At 44.9% G+C, this 17,554-nt stretch overlaps 1 protein-coding gene across 2 annotated transcripts in view; it reads left to right on the top strand.

Moving 5' to 3' along the window:
* Positions 1 to 17,554, top strand: part of magi3a (membrane associated guanylate kinase, WW and PDZ domain containing 3a) — a 212,615-nt gene that overhangs the window by 146,772 nt on the left and 48,289 nt on the right. For both annotated transcript variants that reach the window (XM_024005213.2, XM_024005214.1), the window contains exons 3-4: positions 8,330 to 8,449; positions 15,343 to 15,555. In XM_024005213.2, coding sequence (XP_023860981.1) covers positions 8,330 to 8,449; positions 15,343 to 15,555 — 333 coding nt within the window. The remainder of the gene's footprint in view (positions 1 to 8,329; positions 8,450 to 15,342; positions 15,556 to 17,554) is intronic.

The following is a 17,554-nucleotide window of genomic DNA, read 5'->3' as shown; positions in this document are numbered from 1 at the left end:
AAAATAAAAAAATCTAATTTGTGACTTTGTTATGAGGGAGAGCCGTGCATAGTTTCCTGAATGGCGTCGTATAATGCTGATAATTGGGAATAACAGGCAACGAAATAAATTGCTTTTTCACTAGACAATAGAGTATATCTGTTTAGCCTGTCAGTTTCATGAGTCAATGCATTGTTAATGTTCTCAATATGTAATTAATGAATGGTTACATAGACGACTTCAGACATTTATGTTAAATAGTGTTTTATGAAAAATCAAATAAAAAAAGTAATAACCAATGTTCCCTCTAAGTAACCCGAGACTGCCGAGCATCTCCCCGGGACTGCCGAGCATCTCCCCGGGACTGCGCACAGAGCGCAGAAGACCTATCAGGCCAACCACAGAAGCACGAGATTGAACGTCACTCAACTTCCTAGAGTTTTCCCTTGTAGTTAAACCTATTAATGTTTCCCTTTTACTGTGGCAATTGTTCGAATTGATCGAATCAACGCAATATTAGCCACTTTCAATGCAGCACACCGGATCAAAACCAGACAGTAGATTGTATGCAGTAGATTGTGTTGTAGGCAAAACGCATCGGGGTAGGATTCTATTGCCGATGACTCAGCCCATACTCTACACGGACTGATGCAGCATAACCAATCAGAGCTGCTGTAGGTCTATATGCAAATACACCATTGCCATATATTGGATCTGTGCCATTTACTTTGAACTGAACTGTGTTTACAGCTGTGGTCGTGAGTAGATGTGCTTGTTTTGAGATAAAAGCGAGAGCTGCATGTAGCCACTCGTGGACGTTTTGTTCATATCCTTTGCAAGTTAGTGAGTTGTTAGCCCAGTTATAGATCATTTGTAGTCAGCAATGGGGGAGTGCTTGCTTCCTACGAGATTACAAACTTGTGCATCTTTGAAAAACGAGTCAGGTAAAGAGCTTTTTTTGTCTTAAAGGGGCAATGATGTATTTTGAGACAGGCAGAGGGTAGCATCGTTTGTCAGGTTCTCTGTAATAATAGTATAGGAATAATAGTATATTTTATTTTGTAAAGTGGTTTCTTCCATCAAACAAAGCAACATTTTCAGTCACTTCCTTGTCTGAAGGACAAGTGGATAAACAGGTTAATGTCAAGCCCTGTTTTTTTCAAAAGTCTCATGGAATGTACATTATGTCATTGAACACCACACATTGGCTGCTACTGTAGGCTGAACGAACAGCTATTTCCGTGTTAAAATGTTATGGGATGCTTTTTCCCAATTGATTTTGATGGTAGGCCACTCTGGTCGGCCTACATTATGATCAAAAAGCCACAGTAGCCTACTTGACCACTGTTAAAACGGTGAAGTGGGTACAGCCTCAGTGTTCACAGTAAAGACGCGCTGGAAGATACACAGAAGTTTTCAAGGTTAAAGTTTGCGCTCAGCAGACCTGAAATTTGCTCAATGCCTCACTTTTTTTTTTGTAAGGCACATTGGTCATAACTCGATGTAAGTACAACAGGGCTAGGGCAGCTCGTTTAGATATTAATTTACAGTATGTCTGTACAGTAATACACTGTAGCATTTCAAGCAGTGACCCTAGTCTAAGCCTAGTCTCTAGTGCATGGCTGTTAGTTTATGCCTGCTCCTCATCCGTGATAGGGGTTATGTTATGATGGTGTGGTCATCATAAACACCACTGTGGTTCAGCTGCAGTAGGTCAACATATGTCCAGTGGTGTATTTAAAGGAAAAATCCACCCAAAACCACTCATTCCTTTAATTTACAGTATTTAAATAACACTGAGAACAATATTTTTTTATGAACAAATGTTTCATTTTGGCGTTTATAATAAGGTTGGTAGCAGCTTGGAAAATCGTTGTGGAAATCTGCAGCTCGAGTTGACTACAAATTCCACAATGGAATGCTCTCTCTATGGGCGGACTGGCTGGCAAACGTGGCTACACAAGGTAATACCGTAAGACAACATCAGCATTTAAAGTAGCTAGTTAGCTGTAAAATCGCCTAAACAAATAGCACTATCAATTTCACCAGTATATTCACCATGTTCAACCTGAAGATCTATGTACCTCAGAGTGGAGTCTGACATTCACAATGGCAGATATACATTTGAGGAGATGGGAACCGTTGCCCATGCTACGTCAATGGGCCATGCTGTGTATTCTGGGCGATTCTGGGACAAGGAGCGCGCTCCTTGAAAGGATTGATTGGGAGTCTATTGGGCACTTTCTATAATATCTCTGGTAATGGCACCATGTAATGCACCCTGGACTAAAGAGGCAGACAAATAGGAAAAATGTGCTAGACCCTCYGTTAAATTACAAGCTTTTCGAGGTAGGAATATTGCAAAAATATGATCAATGGCTCATTTGAGAGAAGAACTCCTCCCGAGTTATGACATCGGCCAGTAGTGAAATCTGACATGTATGAYAGACTCTTTCGCGATTTAAAAGTCTTATTCCTATTAACTTCCAGTGTAGCGAGTGACTTTATCACAGTGCTATGTCATATACCGGACAAATTTCTGCCTGCATTTGTCAATGTAGTCTGAGTGTTGGAGTTTGCCTCTGTCTTTCCGTAGATTTACAAAAACAAGAAAATTGTGCCGTCTGATTTGCTTAATATAAGGAATTTGATGCATAGCATTTACTTTCACTTTTTACTTTTACTCAAGAATGACAATTTAGTACTTTTTCCACCACTGTACTTAAGTATATAAACAACCAGATTCTTTTAGATTTTCAGTCAAGTACTATTTCACTTGAGTCATTTTCTATAAAGGTATCTTTACTTTTACTCAAGTATGGCAGTTGAGTACATTTTCCACCACTGCATTTGTCCCACTTGGTCACTGCTGTTTATGGGACTGTGATTGGCCTTCCACRGTGCAGGGAGCCGCTACTTAGCCACTGCTGTTTGTGTGACTGTAAATGGCCTTCCACAGTGCAAGGAGCCGCTGCTTAGCCTGTGCTGTGTGACTGTGACTATGGCCTTACACAGAGCCAGGGATTAGGAATGGTCTAAGTCTCTCCCTGGGAGCCAGAATGGCCACCTGGCTGCGCTCTGCCTCTCCTCATTAGAGCCCTCTAAATGGCAGCTCAGAGAGAGGAGCGTGACTTCTCTCCAGTCCCCTCCTGAACACACAGGCAGAGGCATCATTAAAGCTCCCAAGAAAGAAGGGAAGAAAAGKAAGGAAGGAGAGTCAGTGCCAGGGGTCCTTGAAGCTCGGCTGAACCCTCTGCCTCCCTCTCTTCTCCTCTAAGCAGTAATATCCGTAGAGGCACCGCAGCAAGCTCTAAGAGGCTCACTAGGAGATAACAAAGAGAGAAGGATGACAGAAATATAATAAAAAGTGCCCCCTGTATTCAATTTAAAGAATTGCTCTTGACAAGATTTAAGGGTCTTACGTTAAACTTTTTTTTCTACCTGGGAAACAATAGACTACATATTAGATCCTGGCTCTGCCTTTAATAGGGAATATCTGTATGTTCCTTCTGCTCATATCCAGGGTGATATGCCCCATACTGCCTGCTCAGGATTGTATGACGTGTCACTGACCTAAAGTTAGCTGATCCTGGCCTATGGCTCACAGTACCAATCTGGAGTATTGMCATTATACAGCATTGAGTTATGTAGGCCTAACATGTTTATTGCATATCAATGTTTATCACTTTGTGTATTACTTTCTCTATAGTGTGATTTAAAGAAAAGTCAATAAACATCTCTAGGTGTATCCTCCAAGACCCATCTTCAGACCGCTACTGGTTTTCCCCTTTCACATGACTATATTGTCAGATTGAACAAAATATGCCCTTCTTGCAACAGGGCCAGGTCTGTGTGACTATGTATAACAGCTTTGCAGCGGTAGGTGTTAACGTTTCTCCTGGTCTCCCTGTAAGAAGCTTAAGCAGCTGGCAGAGTTTCACGGTGGTGATGCTTCGCTGTGTAAACTGATACACAAATTTTTTTTCTTCCCCTGCGACAATTGGCATCTGCGGGTGTTCGTGCGTACGTGTCACAATCAGAGATGGAAGGGAAAGGAGACCCCAACTCAGTTTTTTTCCTGTTTCAATTGAAGTCATTCAATTGGGAGAGCCACCCAGTTAAACAGACAAGAACTGACACATTTTTTGGGGAGAGCCACCCAGTTAAACAGACACATTTGTTTTCTATGATAAATGGCCTGAGTGAACTATATAAACACTACCGGTCAAAGGTTTTAGAACACCTGCTCATTCAAGGTTTTTGTGTGACTTTAGTCAGTGATCTCCCTTTGAGTCAATCTGTGACTTAGAGCCTGGTTTATTACCGGCAGCTCCATTACTTTGGCTGGACACACCTACTCATTCAAGGGTTTTTCTTCTTTAAAAAAAAAACGATTTTCTACATTGTTGAATAATAGTGAAGACATCAAAACTATGAAATAAAACATATGGAATCATATAGTAACCAAAAAAGTGTTAAACAAATCAAAAAATATTTTATATTTGAGATTCTTCAAAGTAGCCACCCATACTACATGATTCAGTATGTGTTATTTCGTAGTTGTGATGTCTTCACTATTATTCTACAATGTAGAAAATAGTAAAAATAAAGAAAAACCCTTGAATGGGTAGGTGGTCTAAAAGTTTTGACCGGTAATGTACATCTTCATTTATCCACCTCCTTTGCCATGGTGTTCCACTGTCTGGACTGGACCTCCCACCTGTTCCACAACAATACACTTCCTCATGGAGAAAAGTGCCAATTCATTTTCACTACATCCACCCCAAACAACCCAATACCTTTTCATTATGTTTTTGTTTTGTTGCTGCTCTGTTCAGTATTGTTTTGGTTCAATTGTTTCATTTCTTCAAAGGTGAACTTTTTGAGAACATGAACAAAGAATGGAAGTCAATTGAAGTGTTGTTTCTTCTCCCAAAGCTTTTTGCTTACCACCTCTCTCCCTCACCTCCCTTTCCTTCACCACCCTTGCCTGCCTCTCCATAACCTCTCTCTCCTTCACCTCCCTCTCCACCTTCCTCACCTCCCTCTCCTTCTCTTCCCTCACCTCCCTCTCCCTCACCTCCTTCTCCCGCTCCATCACCTCCCTCTGACTCCCACATCGACTCCTCAGACTCAGATAAAAGATAGCTGCTACAGTATTTACTCTGAACCCAGCACAAACTGTCTTCGCTGCTGTCTACATCAAAAGACCTGTCCTTGATTATCCTCTACTTCAAAAGACTTGATTGATTCCTTGATTCAACTCTAGTTGCGTCCCCTCTCACATTTCAGATCTTTACATCACAAGGACGACCTATTTGACACTCATGCAGACAGGCAAGTCCAAATGGCTGTGCAAACAAGAATACAGTATTCTGTTTTTCCCATGTTTCCCTGTTCAAGGATTCTCATATTACTGCCTTTGTTCCCTGTCTGCTCCTCAATCTCAGAATACAATAGTCTACTTTATAACCAGGTTTAAAGCATTTCAGATGTTAGTGCTCTCACAGCAGCAGTAACAGAGGAACATTACCACAGGGTGGCGGGAGAGCAGGAGGGATAGTATTAAGAGTCCATCGGTGCGCCGGTCAGATTGCAGTTCACGTGAGGTAAACACCCAATTACATCTGAGCTGATTTTCCTGATGCGGAAAATATTTCCAACATATTTCTACATGTCTTCAATAAGGGGAAAACATGTTAAATAGACCAGCTTGTTGGAGTTAGTTGCACTACACAGACAGTTACCGTTCACAGGATTATTTAATGACTGCAGGCTTAGTATACACTGCCATGTATAGTGCCGCAGTTTCCAGATCAAAAACAAGAATTTCAGGGGATTTAGGGTGAAAAATAGTGGAGGATGGAGAGAGAGAAGGAACAAAAAGAGAAAGGTCAATGTTCAACTGTAAGATTTTTCAACTGTGGCTTTTCGCTTATTGGCTGAACAGAAAAGAAGGACCTTGAGGAGAAATACCATCCTTTGAGCTCTGGAGATGAACAGACCTCAGAACACCTTCAAAAAAAAGTTTTTTCATCCCGAGGGTCATTTATTGCTAGCAGGCATAGGATAGGAAGAACTACACAGAATAAGAGACAAGCTGTGGTAACTGTAATTCTTATATGAATTATCAGTGAAGTTATTATTCGTACATCATGGCTCAGGAGTGGACATTCCATTCATGAATCTATCCATCCGTCTATATCTCACTGTAGCTTTGAAGCCTGACTGTGTAGAGGCCCTCAGGGGTTTATTCAGCCAACTCAGGCATTAAGTTGGCTAACCAACCATCCAACCATCATCCAGTTTAAACAAGCTCTCAGGTCAGTCACCTACTCTGTTTCTCTGTGACACGGTCTGAGGGTTTTCTACATACAGTTGAAGTAGGAAAGTTTACATACACCTTAGCCAAATACATTTCAACTCCGTTTTTCACAATTCCTGACATTTAATCCTTGTAAAAATTCCCTGTCTTTGGTCAGTTAGGATCACCACTTTATTTTAATAATGTGAAATGTTAGAATAATAGTAGAGTGAATGATTTATTTCAGCTTTTATTTATTTCATCACATTCTCAGTGGGTCAGAAGTTTACATACACTCAATTAGTATTTGGTAGCATTGCCTTTAAATTGCTTATCTTGGGTCAAACATTTCGGGTAGCCTTCCACAAGCTTCCCACAATAAATTGGGTGAATTTTGGCCCATTCCTCCTGACAGAGCTGGTGTAACTGAGTCAGGTTTTTTTCCCTCCTTGCTCTCACACGCTTTTTCAGTTCTGCCCAAAAATTGTCTATAGGATTGAGGTCAGGGCTTTGTGATGGCCACTCCAATACCTTGACTTTGTTGTCCTTAAGCCATTTTGCCACAACTTTGGAAGTATGCTTGGGGTCATTGTCCATTTTTGGAATACCCATTTGCGACCAAGCTTTAACTTCCTGACTGATGTCTTGAGATGTTGCTTCAATAAAACCACATAATTTTCCATCCTCATGATGCTATCTATTTTGTGAAGTGCACCAGTCCCTCCTTCAGCAAAGCACCCCCACAACCGTGCTTCACGGTTGGGATGGTTTTCTTCGGCTTGCAAGCCTCCCCCTTTTTCCTCCAAACATAACGATGGTCATTATAGCCAAACAGTTCTATTTTTGTTTCATCAGACCAGAGGACATTTCTCCCAAAAGTACGATCTTTGTCCCCATGTGCAGTTGCAAACCGTAATCTGGCTTTTCTATGGCGGTTTTGGAGCCGTGGCTTCTTCCTTGCTAAGCAGCCTTTCAGGTTATGTCAATATAGGACTCATTTTACTGTGGATATAGATACTTTTGTACCTGTTTCCTCCAGTGTCTTCACAAGATCCTTTGTTGTTGTTCTGGGATTGATTTGCACTTTCCGCACGAAAGTACCTTCATCTCTAGGAGACAGAACGCGTCTCCTTTCTGAGCGGTATGACAGCTGCGTGGTCCCATGGTGTTTATACTTGCGTACTATTGTTTGTACAGATGAACGTGGTACCTTCAGGCGTTTGGAAATTGTTCCCAAGGATGAACCAGACTTATGGAGGCCAACAATTTTTTTTCTGAGGTCTTGCCTGATTTCTTTTGATTTTCCCATAATGTCAAGCAAAGAGGCACTGAGTTTGAAGGTAGGCCTTGAAATACATCCACAGTTACACCTCCAATTGACTCAAATTATGTCAATTAGCCTATCAGAAGCTTCTAGAGCCATGACATAATTTTCTGGAATTTTCCAAGCTGTTTAAAGGCACAGTCAACTTAGTGTATGTAAACTTCTGACCCACTGAAATTGTGATACAGTGAATTATAAGTGAAATAATCTGTCTGTAAACAATTGTTGGAAAAATGTCTTGTGTTAATGCACAAAGTAGATGTCCTAACCCACTTGCCAAAGCTATTGTTTGTTAACAAGAAATTTGTGGAGTGGTTGAAAAACGAGTTTTAATGACTCCAACCTAAGTGTATGTAAACTGACGACTTCAACTGTAACACTGTTCATCTTCCATTTGGACTATGAGAGGAGAGAGGTTATCTACACTCTTCCCATAGTTTTATTACTTTACTCTTACCTTACCCGTAAATGTTACTTGCTCAATGTGTGGAAGCTAATTTGGCATTAGCTTGGTTTCTCAGTAACCCGCCTTGGTGTAAGCTGTGCTCGATACTGACATGGCGTCCTGCAGGATATGAGGACACAATTCACATCCCTGTGTGCATGATGAAAATGGTGTCCACCCCTCTCCTGTTCATCCATATCTGGATCTGCATCACGACTCTGCCCCAGGAAACGGTCTGTTTTACTCACTTTATGTTTGTTGTGATGTCTTTTTCCAGGTACCACACGACAGCCCAGAGAGGGGGAGGTTCCTGGGGTTGACTATAACTTCATCAGTGTGGGGGAGTTCCGCGTGCTGGAGGAGAGTGGCCTGCTGCTTGAGAGTGGAACCTATGACGGTAGGCATGTTTTTTTGGGGAGGTGGTCTATGGTAGTAGTTCCCGAAGTGTTTTAGTCATGCCCCCCTTACAGCATTGGGGAACATCCCGCGCCCCACGTCTATTTCTACGGCCACATTCACTTCTACACATTTTTTCATGGGGTGCAGATAAACTTTTGTAGTTTTGAAGCAAATTTTCTTGCAGTTCTATTCATTTTGCCATGTCTAATGTTTATTCATGTGATATTTGTGTGACTCACTCTTTACAATAAATTGTATGGGCTACAAAACCTAGCTACAAAACGTTAGCTGACATGGGCTAGTTGATCTGGACATTTCTGACGAGTTATAAATGGCTCTCTAATGTATACAATGACTGACATAACAAGAGGAACTGATGATGCACAACCCAATTTAAAAAATGCACCTTGTGGATTCTACTATTACAACTTTGTAGGGTAAGTTGAAAGCCGGACTGAGTTCCTTTAAACAAATATTTTTTGGGGGTGTCGACCCCTCACCCCACAGTTTGGGAACAACTGGTCTAGTGGAGGGTGGAGGGGAGATGGAGAGGGGAGTGGACCCTACACAGTAATAACAATTTCCTGAGGATGCAGCCACATGACTTATGCATTGTTTGTATAGTATCTGCTGAGCTGTCACCATCATCCAGGTCATCAGATAAACTCAATATAAAGATAGCATTCATACCATTGTAAATGTGAAATGAAGTAGCTAGCTTTTTCAAGAGCAGAATAGCATTGTCCCACTTGTGATTCAAAGTAGGTTGATGATTTCTAAGAAGCCAGCGGTCAGCATTGTGACACAACCCTGGGGGCTTGTACCCTCATAGCCAGTTGTATCCAGACTGCACCAGTACGCAGGATACATTTATACATCCACACAGTGAGGCCATATAGTAAGCTGATCTTCATATGGCTGCTTCAGCTCAGGATGCTAGTTATTAATGTAGGGCCTTTTAACCTCTGAGGAATCTCCTCTGGACAACTGAGGCACACACACACACACACACACACACACACACACACGTACATTCCTCTCTCTCTTTCTCTCTCAGCTCATAACAATGAGTTTTTGTTCACAGGGGGAAATGTGTGACTTTAGTCAGTGATCTCCCTTTGAGTCAATCTGTGACTTACAACCTGGTTTATTACCGGCAGCGCCATTACTTTGGCTGGACACACCTACTCATTCAAGGGTTTTTCTTTATTTTGACTATTTTCTACATTGTAGAATAATAGTGAAGACATCAAAACTATGAAAAAACACATATGGAATCGTGTAGTAACCAAAAAAAGTGTTAAACAAATCAAAATATATTTTATATTTGAGATTCTTCAAAGTATCCACCTTCTACCTTGATGACAGCTTTGCACACTCCTGGCATTCTCTATTGACTGGTGTTGTATGTGTGGATGGTTGGCTGTTCCCATAACCCAGGCTGTCACTGGGACTAATCTCTGTGATCTTTGGACAGCCAGGCAGGGCCTGATGATCTGTAGCTGTAGAGCTGATCAGGGAAAGACTAGGTCCAGGGTTCTAGCTGTATGATAACCATTCTCTCTCTCTCTCTCTGTCTGTCTGTCTGTCTGTCTGTCTGTCTGTCTGTGTGTCTGTGTGTGTGTCTGTGTGTGTGTGGGKGGGTGGGTGGGTGGGTGGGTGGGTGGGTGGATGCACACTGCATATTTTATATAATATATATATATGATGGGCCATTACTCCGCCCAGCAGTGCTCTCATCTGGCCCAGTCTTCAGGCAGCCTTCGCCTCCTCCAGCCGCCGCTGCCTGCTGTCTCCCAAGCCTGTTGCTCATTCATGTTCTCTATTTAGTCCCCTGGTTCTGTTCCCCGGTGGACTCTGCTCTGCTCCGCTTTGAAATACCCTAGCCTCTCTACCCTCTCTCCCTACCGCCTGGGCTCTCCCTGTTGCTCTGGCAACACCGGTTTCTCTCTTTGCCTCTCGTTCAGGTGGTGCTCAACTGCAGGGTAGCTGACTCAAACTCAGGGAGGAAAGTGCCAATAAAGGTTAGCCCTGTGTTATTTCTCGGGAGGCACAGAGAGGCTGATAGGCCGTGAGTAGTACTCTTTGCACTTGAGAGTTGTGCCTCGACTCCAGATCGGGGAGGTGAGTCTATACGCCGCGATTCTTAACTTCGCTTCCTCCTCTCTCTAGCGCTCCATATGGACGCCAGCCACAGGCCAGCCAGGGCAACATGAACGATGGATTATAGAAAGACAGAGATAATTGGAGAGAAAGAAAGCAACGATGCAATAAAACCAAGATCGACAAATGCTGAGATAAGAAAGTCCGGGTTTGTTTGTTGACGCTGTGGGTCTGACTCAGTGGGGTTCTGAACGAGGAGTCGTGCCAGGGATTGCGGTGCTGTTTCCAGTGATGATGGTGCATTGTAGAGAGCACAGAGCAGCAGATCACACGGCAGCTCTGATAGGTATTTCAAGCGCTCCCGTAAAGCACCGTTACTGAAGATAAGACCAGCCAGGGCAATGGGCCAGGACTTAGGAGGGAAGGAAAGGGTCAAGGTGCTGCAGTGGCGAGACACACACAGGCAGAGGAGAGTCCTAGGGAGGAGGATTAGGAAACGCTCCAATGCTAAGGAATGTCAGAGTTGCGGAATACACAATCAAGTTGGTGGACTTTCGGTTGTTTCATTGTGGCTCTAAAAAGACAAACACATTGTCCAGAATAATACAGACTCACTCAGTGCAGTTTACAGTAATCCCCTTCATCCATACATGCAGCCATGTTCTGTTCTAGATGGTGGCAGTGCATTCGCTATAGCGGGGACTTGGGGAAGAACTGATCAGAGGCAGCAGCTCTGGTCCTTCAGCACATGCACCTGTAGTGCCTCTACTAGACGTTTCTACTGGACTACAGGGTGCAGCTGTAGTCTAGCAGAGACATCCATTCACACGGTCTCGCCCTCACAGCAGAGGAATGTGGAGGTGACAAGGGTGGCTGTGGAGACAGTCAGTTTTGCCTGCACTGTGCCAGCAGCGGAAGGGAGCCTGTCTTAACTCTGGAGCACAAGATGGGCTCTGCCTGCAGCTGGCTCTGTCTGGCTCTGTCTGGCTGCCTCAGGCACTCTGCCGTCGAGTCTGTGAAGGTTGGGAATGCTGCTTGGCAAGGCTGCACAGTGGGCACTAACCAGGAGAAAGAGAGACGGCTCATCCTCCATGATTAAAGAGTGTCTGTGTGCACAGCCTTGGCTGGCTAGTTGAGAGGCAGAGAGAGGCAGAGAGAGGCAGAGAGAGGCAGAGAGAGGCAGAGAGAGGCAGAGAGAGGCAGAGAGAGGCAGAGAACATTTTGAACGTCTTGGCCATGTTCTGTTATAATCTCCACCCGGCACAGCCAGAAGAGGACTGGCCACCCCTCATAGCCTGGTTCCTCTCTAGGTTTTGGCCTTTCTAGGGAGTTTTTCCTAGCCACCGTGCTTCTACACCTGCATTGCTTGCTGTTTGGGGTTTTAGGCTGGGTTTCTGTACAGCACTTCGAGATATTAGCTGATGTACGAAGGGCTATATAAAATAAACTTGATTGATTGATTTAGGCAGAGGCAGAGAGAGGCAAGAGAGAATGGCAGAGTAAGCAACAGTGAAAAAGAAAGAAAGAAAGAAAGAAAGAAAGGGGAGGGATAAATAGAGTGGGGTGGGGAAAGGGCGAGTGGTAGAGCAGAGAGAGAAGGGATAAGACTCTCGAGGCAGCGTTCCAAACCTCCACACGAGGGGTTTCCCCAGTTCCCGCATCCCTAACACACTCGACGCTTCCCATCGCAAAGCCATAAGCGGCGCGCGCATAATCTCTGTCTCCTAGTGTGCTACCGCTATGCTTTCACCACAGAGACCGATGGAGAACGGGAACGCTTTTTAGCGCACAAGGCCACGAGAGGAACAGTGAAACTGAGAGGACAGGCATGAGAGCTCAGACCTTACTGGCACTCCTATCCCTGTTTTGGAGGCTGCTGCCTATACTCTGTACTCCTGTCCTACAGAGGTTCTCATGGGTTGTGATGCGCTGGCAGCTGCTGCCTATTCTATCCAGATGGCATGACTTCTCCACACTACAATACAGTACCACTGAGTACCATGGCCCGGGCCCTGCTGCATATTTCAGCCCTGGATCCGCCTGGGACTGGACCCACACAGCCTGGTCATGGATAAGGAACGAAAGGGAAGGTTAAAAGGTCATGTCTCCCACCAGTTGTACAGAGTAGTGCTTTACCAGCTGCATAGTGTATGTGAAAGCTGACCTGACTGACTGGAATTAGCATGTAGTCTCTGCAGGTCTGGGGCTGTTGAGTAGTGTTTATGAGGTTGGTTGTACACGTAGAACCCTGTTCTATGGCTGAAATGTAAAATAGTCGTAGAACAGCTTGAAACAGCCTCCGTATCCTGCCCTGTTCACTTGTTGTCGTCATTATGCTCATGGGTCCGTCTTGCTATGAGCTCATGTTCACACAGCTAGAGACTGTGGGTTTTTATCCGTCCCCACCCTCTGCCTAGTACCTACCTTAGTTAACACGTCTCTCTTCTCCACACACACACACACACACACACACACACACACACACACGACTACACACACACACACAACCGTCTCCTGGTACATCCCACGTATTCCTTAAGATTAATGGTGATACTGTTACAAATCTCTATTCCCCTTCCTCGCTCCCTATTCCCCCTTCCTCGCTCCCTATTCCCCCTTCCTCGCTCCCTATTCCCCTTCCTCGCTCCAATTCCTCTTCCTCCTCTTCCTATTCCCCCCCCTGTTCCCCCCATCTTCTCTTCCTGTTCCCCCTTCCTCTCTTCCTATCTGTGTTCACTAATGCACATTAATCAGAGACTAGGAGAGCGGTGTTTATGAGCTATTAATCACGCACCACTGGGCCTGAGAGATGGAGGGAGGCAAGGGGAGAGGGAGATGGGGAGAGAGAGTGGTGGGGAGGGATGGAGAGAGCGAGAGAGCGGGCGAGCGCGCATGGGAAGTAGGAGGAGAGAGAGGGAGATGACTGGGCTGTGTGGTGACAGGTCTGGATTAAAGAAAGCCTCCTATCTTTCATCTTCATCGTGCTCACCGTGCTGAGGCATAATGAAGCTGTCTTTTGACAAATGCAAATTGATCGGCTGCATGTCGGCAGTGGGAGAGAGGGAGATGAGGGAGATGGGGGAGAGAGGGATAGAGGGAGAATGTTTCAGGATGGATCGGTTGGGTGTCTGTTTAAGGAAAAGGTGTGTTGATCCCTTTGTTTCTCAACATCGTGCCGCTGGGTTTGGTCTGTCATCCGATAGCTAATAAACCTGTAGCCAGCAGGGGCTCAGACTAGGGGCTGTTGGATGTATCTCCAGGGTCATGGAACAGTGCAGAGAAGAGGGATACAGGGAGAGAAGGTGTGAGTCACACAGACGGTAAGATGACTCCTGCCTCCCCTCTCAGAGCCTCTACTCCCTGTCACAGATAGACAGATTAAGACCGACAAATAGTCAAGTTGTGTATTGTATTACTCGGCAGCGGCTGTGCCATTACTCTACACAAATGAGTTGATTGAGATATTAAACTTACTGCATTATGTACAGCAAAACCATAGGGTTGTGTAGAGTTGAGAGGGTAACTAATGAGTTTTAATTCACAAACCCCCCTCTAGTCTTTCTCTCCCATTCTTTAAATAAGCTAATACAGGGTGTAATTAATTCAAATTAGGCTTCCCAATTATGAATAAATTAAAGAGCGAGCCAAGTGTCTCTGTCTAAAAACAATGTGGATGTTTTGGTTTGACATCCAACCCCATGCTAATGGTCCTGTGTTCCCAATGAATGTTAGTAATGTCTGTTAATAACTTAATAATGACCATTATTTAGCATAATTACCTCTTTAATTTGGCTGTGGCGGTCTGGTCTAGGGATGTTTCATAACAAACACTACAGTATAGTCATTAAACATGGAGCGTGCTCCTACTCTTAGATATTTGGGTATGTTCCCCATTAACTCCCATGAGATGAGTCGAACCCTCAGTGCTGCAAGCTGACTAAAATGTCTGTCAGCTCAGCTGATAGACCGCTGGAGCGTTGAGAGATGTTTCTCCACATGTAATACCTCTCTATGGTACGTTCAGCTGTAATTCACCACTCCCAGATAGCCTGAGAAACTCCAGTGCTTTTAAACTACAGGATTTAGTGTTGCGGTCTACTCTACTGTCAACGCCACTGGAGAACTGGCTTCCCAGGGAGCTGAGGGAACAGCAAAATGAATCAATATTTATATAGCTTCCTGACTTGCTGTTTTTTTCCCTCATTCCTCTCTTTCTTTATATTATTCTGTCTGGTTTGCTGGAAGTAGAGAGTTGGAAGAAGTAAAGAAATTGGGTCAATTCCCCCACAGGAGAGTTTTACTCTCCACAGAGGGATTCATGCTGTTTTGGCCCCGGGCGCCACAGCACACGACACAGGACAATAAAACACAGCTAATAGCGCCAAGAAGCTCCTCGCTCGGGTCTGTCCTGGATAAAGGACACTGCCACGGGGCTCTGGGGAGCACACTCCAGCCCAGCACTCCAGCCCAGCAGTAAATATGACGAGAGAGAGATAGTGAAGGAGAGAATGGGACAGAAAGAGAGGGAGCGAGCCTACACTCTTGTCAGACACTGCACAATGTTCAGTTGGGAATCCATTTCCCCCTTGAGTGTTGACATACCGAGTATAAACTGTGTTGTGTGTGTGGTTGCACCCGCCGTATTTTTAGTTGAATTGTCTTCTCGTTGTCTAATCAATACAATAAAAACAATCGTTTTTCCCCGCAGTGAAGTATCATCTAACCTCGTCTACCAGGAAGCTACCACAGACTGTTTCTGTTGACGCTGCTGTGTGTGTTCTCCTACAGGCAACTACTACGGGACGCCCAAGCCCCCAGCGGAGCCCAGCCCGGTGCAGCCTGACCTGGTAGATCAGGTGCTGTTTGATGAGGAGTTTGACACCGAGGTCCAGAGGAAACGCACCACCTCCGTCAGCAAGATGGACAGGAAGGACAGCGCAGCCCCCGAGGAGGAGGACGAGGAGGAGAGAGAGCGGTCTCCAATGGTCAACGGACTCACAGGTGAGAGGGCCACGCTGTCCTGCGACAACATGTTCCCGTCCTCTCGCGTCAACTGCCACAAGCTGATAGTCCACAACATTGATATTGTATTAAACATAACTAATAACAATTCAACCGATGGCAACACCACAGGGAGCCATGTTTGCTTGTACATTCAGTCTCTTTCACTTTGTCGGAGATCGATTTGTTCTGGCTCAACAATAGCTGCCCATGCTGCCCAAAATGAGAGAAAGAGGGATGAGAGAGGGCTTCTTTTTCCATCACACTCATTCCCTCCCCCCTTCACACTCATTCCCTCCCCACTTCACACTCATTCCCTCCACCCTTCACACTCATTCCCTCCCCAGCAAAATGCCAGAACTTCGCAAAATCTGAGAACTATGCATTGCAGAATTCTGGCTCTGCAAAAATATCCTCTGTGTAGCAACGTAAATACCAAATAATGCATGCAGAGCAGAATTGGCCGATACCCACTAATGATCATCCAGAAAAGAGGCCGTTAAATTTACAACCCACACCCCCTACCACCCCCCCCACACACCACGCACGCCAAGCGACCCAACTCCCCACCTCCCCACACCCCAACCCATCCCCCCATAAGCAAAGGCATCACCTACAGAGAGATGAACTCAGAGAGAGTCCCCTAGCAACTGGTCCTGGGCTTTGACATATTGGATAAAGAATTTACAAAAAGACTCTCCAAACTAGGAATGCTATTTGGCCCTACAACAGCGAGTGCAGCAGTGGCAGAATACCTCGAATACTGCGACTGACCCAAAATAAAGGAAATCTTTGGACTATGTTACAGACCTCAGTGAGCATCGACCTTGCTATTGAGAAAGGTCCCGCGTAGGCAAGACGCAGGCGCTCAATGAGAAGTACAATTTGCGATGCACACTGCCCCACAACCCCTGGGTGGACTGAGGCTGGCAACTTTCCTAACATCCTGCCAAATGTATGACCATATCAGAGACACATATTTCCCTGCAGATTAAAAACACCAGACCCACAAGGACGAATTCCGAAAACAATCCAATTTTTGCATAAACTGGCCATATCTATTGGGTAAAATACCACATGGTGGCAGATCACAGCAGCAAGATTTGTGCACCGTTTTTTCCACCAAAGAAAAGGGCAACCAGTGAAGAACAAACAGCATTATAAACCTAAAACCTATATTTCTTTATTTTTCCGCCTTTTGTACTTATCTATTTGGGACTTCTCACTCATGTCAACAAAAAGAAGGAGAATGACCGTCGTGGACAGAACGACGTACAGTAAGCTACTGTTACTACATGTTCACCATGAGTGCGTGGTCAAGCACGCCTCCAACTCAGATCATCAAGTTTGCAGATGACACAACAGTAGTAGGCTTGATTACCAACATGAGAGACAGCCTTTACAGGCGAGGAGGTGAGGGCTCTGGGAGAAGTGGGGCCAGGAAAATAACCTGCTCACTCAACGTCAACAATAACAAAGGAGATGATTGTGGCACTTCAAGGAAACAGCAGAGGGTGCAGCCCCCTATTCACATCGATGGGACGCGGCAGTGGGAAGGTAGAACGCTTCAAGTTACCTTGGTGTACACATCACTAACAAACTGAACATGGACCAACCCACAAGACAGTGGGTGAAGAAGTTCAACAGAATCCTTTCAACGCTCAGGAGGCTGAATTTTTTTTTGTGTCTTGGGGCACCTAAAACCTCAGCAAACATTTACCAGATGCCACAATTGAGAGCATCCTGTTGGGCTGTATCATGCCTGAACACGGCAACTGCAACCATGGCAAGTATGCCAACGCATTACCGTTTGGGGCAAAACTAACCGCCTTCCACAGGAACACCTACAGGCACACCGATGTCACGGAGGCCAAAAAGATCATGCAAGGACATCAATCCCTCCGAGCCACTGCCTGTTTACCCCGCTATCATCCAGAAGGCAAGGTCCAGCACACGGTGTTTGCAGTCAAGCTAAGGCGCCAGAGAGACTGAAAAATCT

This window comes from Salvelinus sp. IW2-2015, linkage group LG17, assembly GCF_002910315.2.
Source record: "Salvelinus sp. IW2-2015 linkage group LG17, ASM291031v2, whole genome shotgun sequence".
Classification (NCBI taxonomy): Eukaryota; Metazoa; Chordata; class Actinopteri; order Salmoniformes; family Salmonidae; genus Salvelinus; species Salvelinus sp. IW2-2015.
The sequence above is the reverse complement of the archived record's forward strand: the minus strand, read 5'-3'. Positions and strand labels throughout refer to the sequence as shown.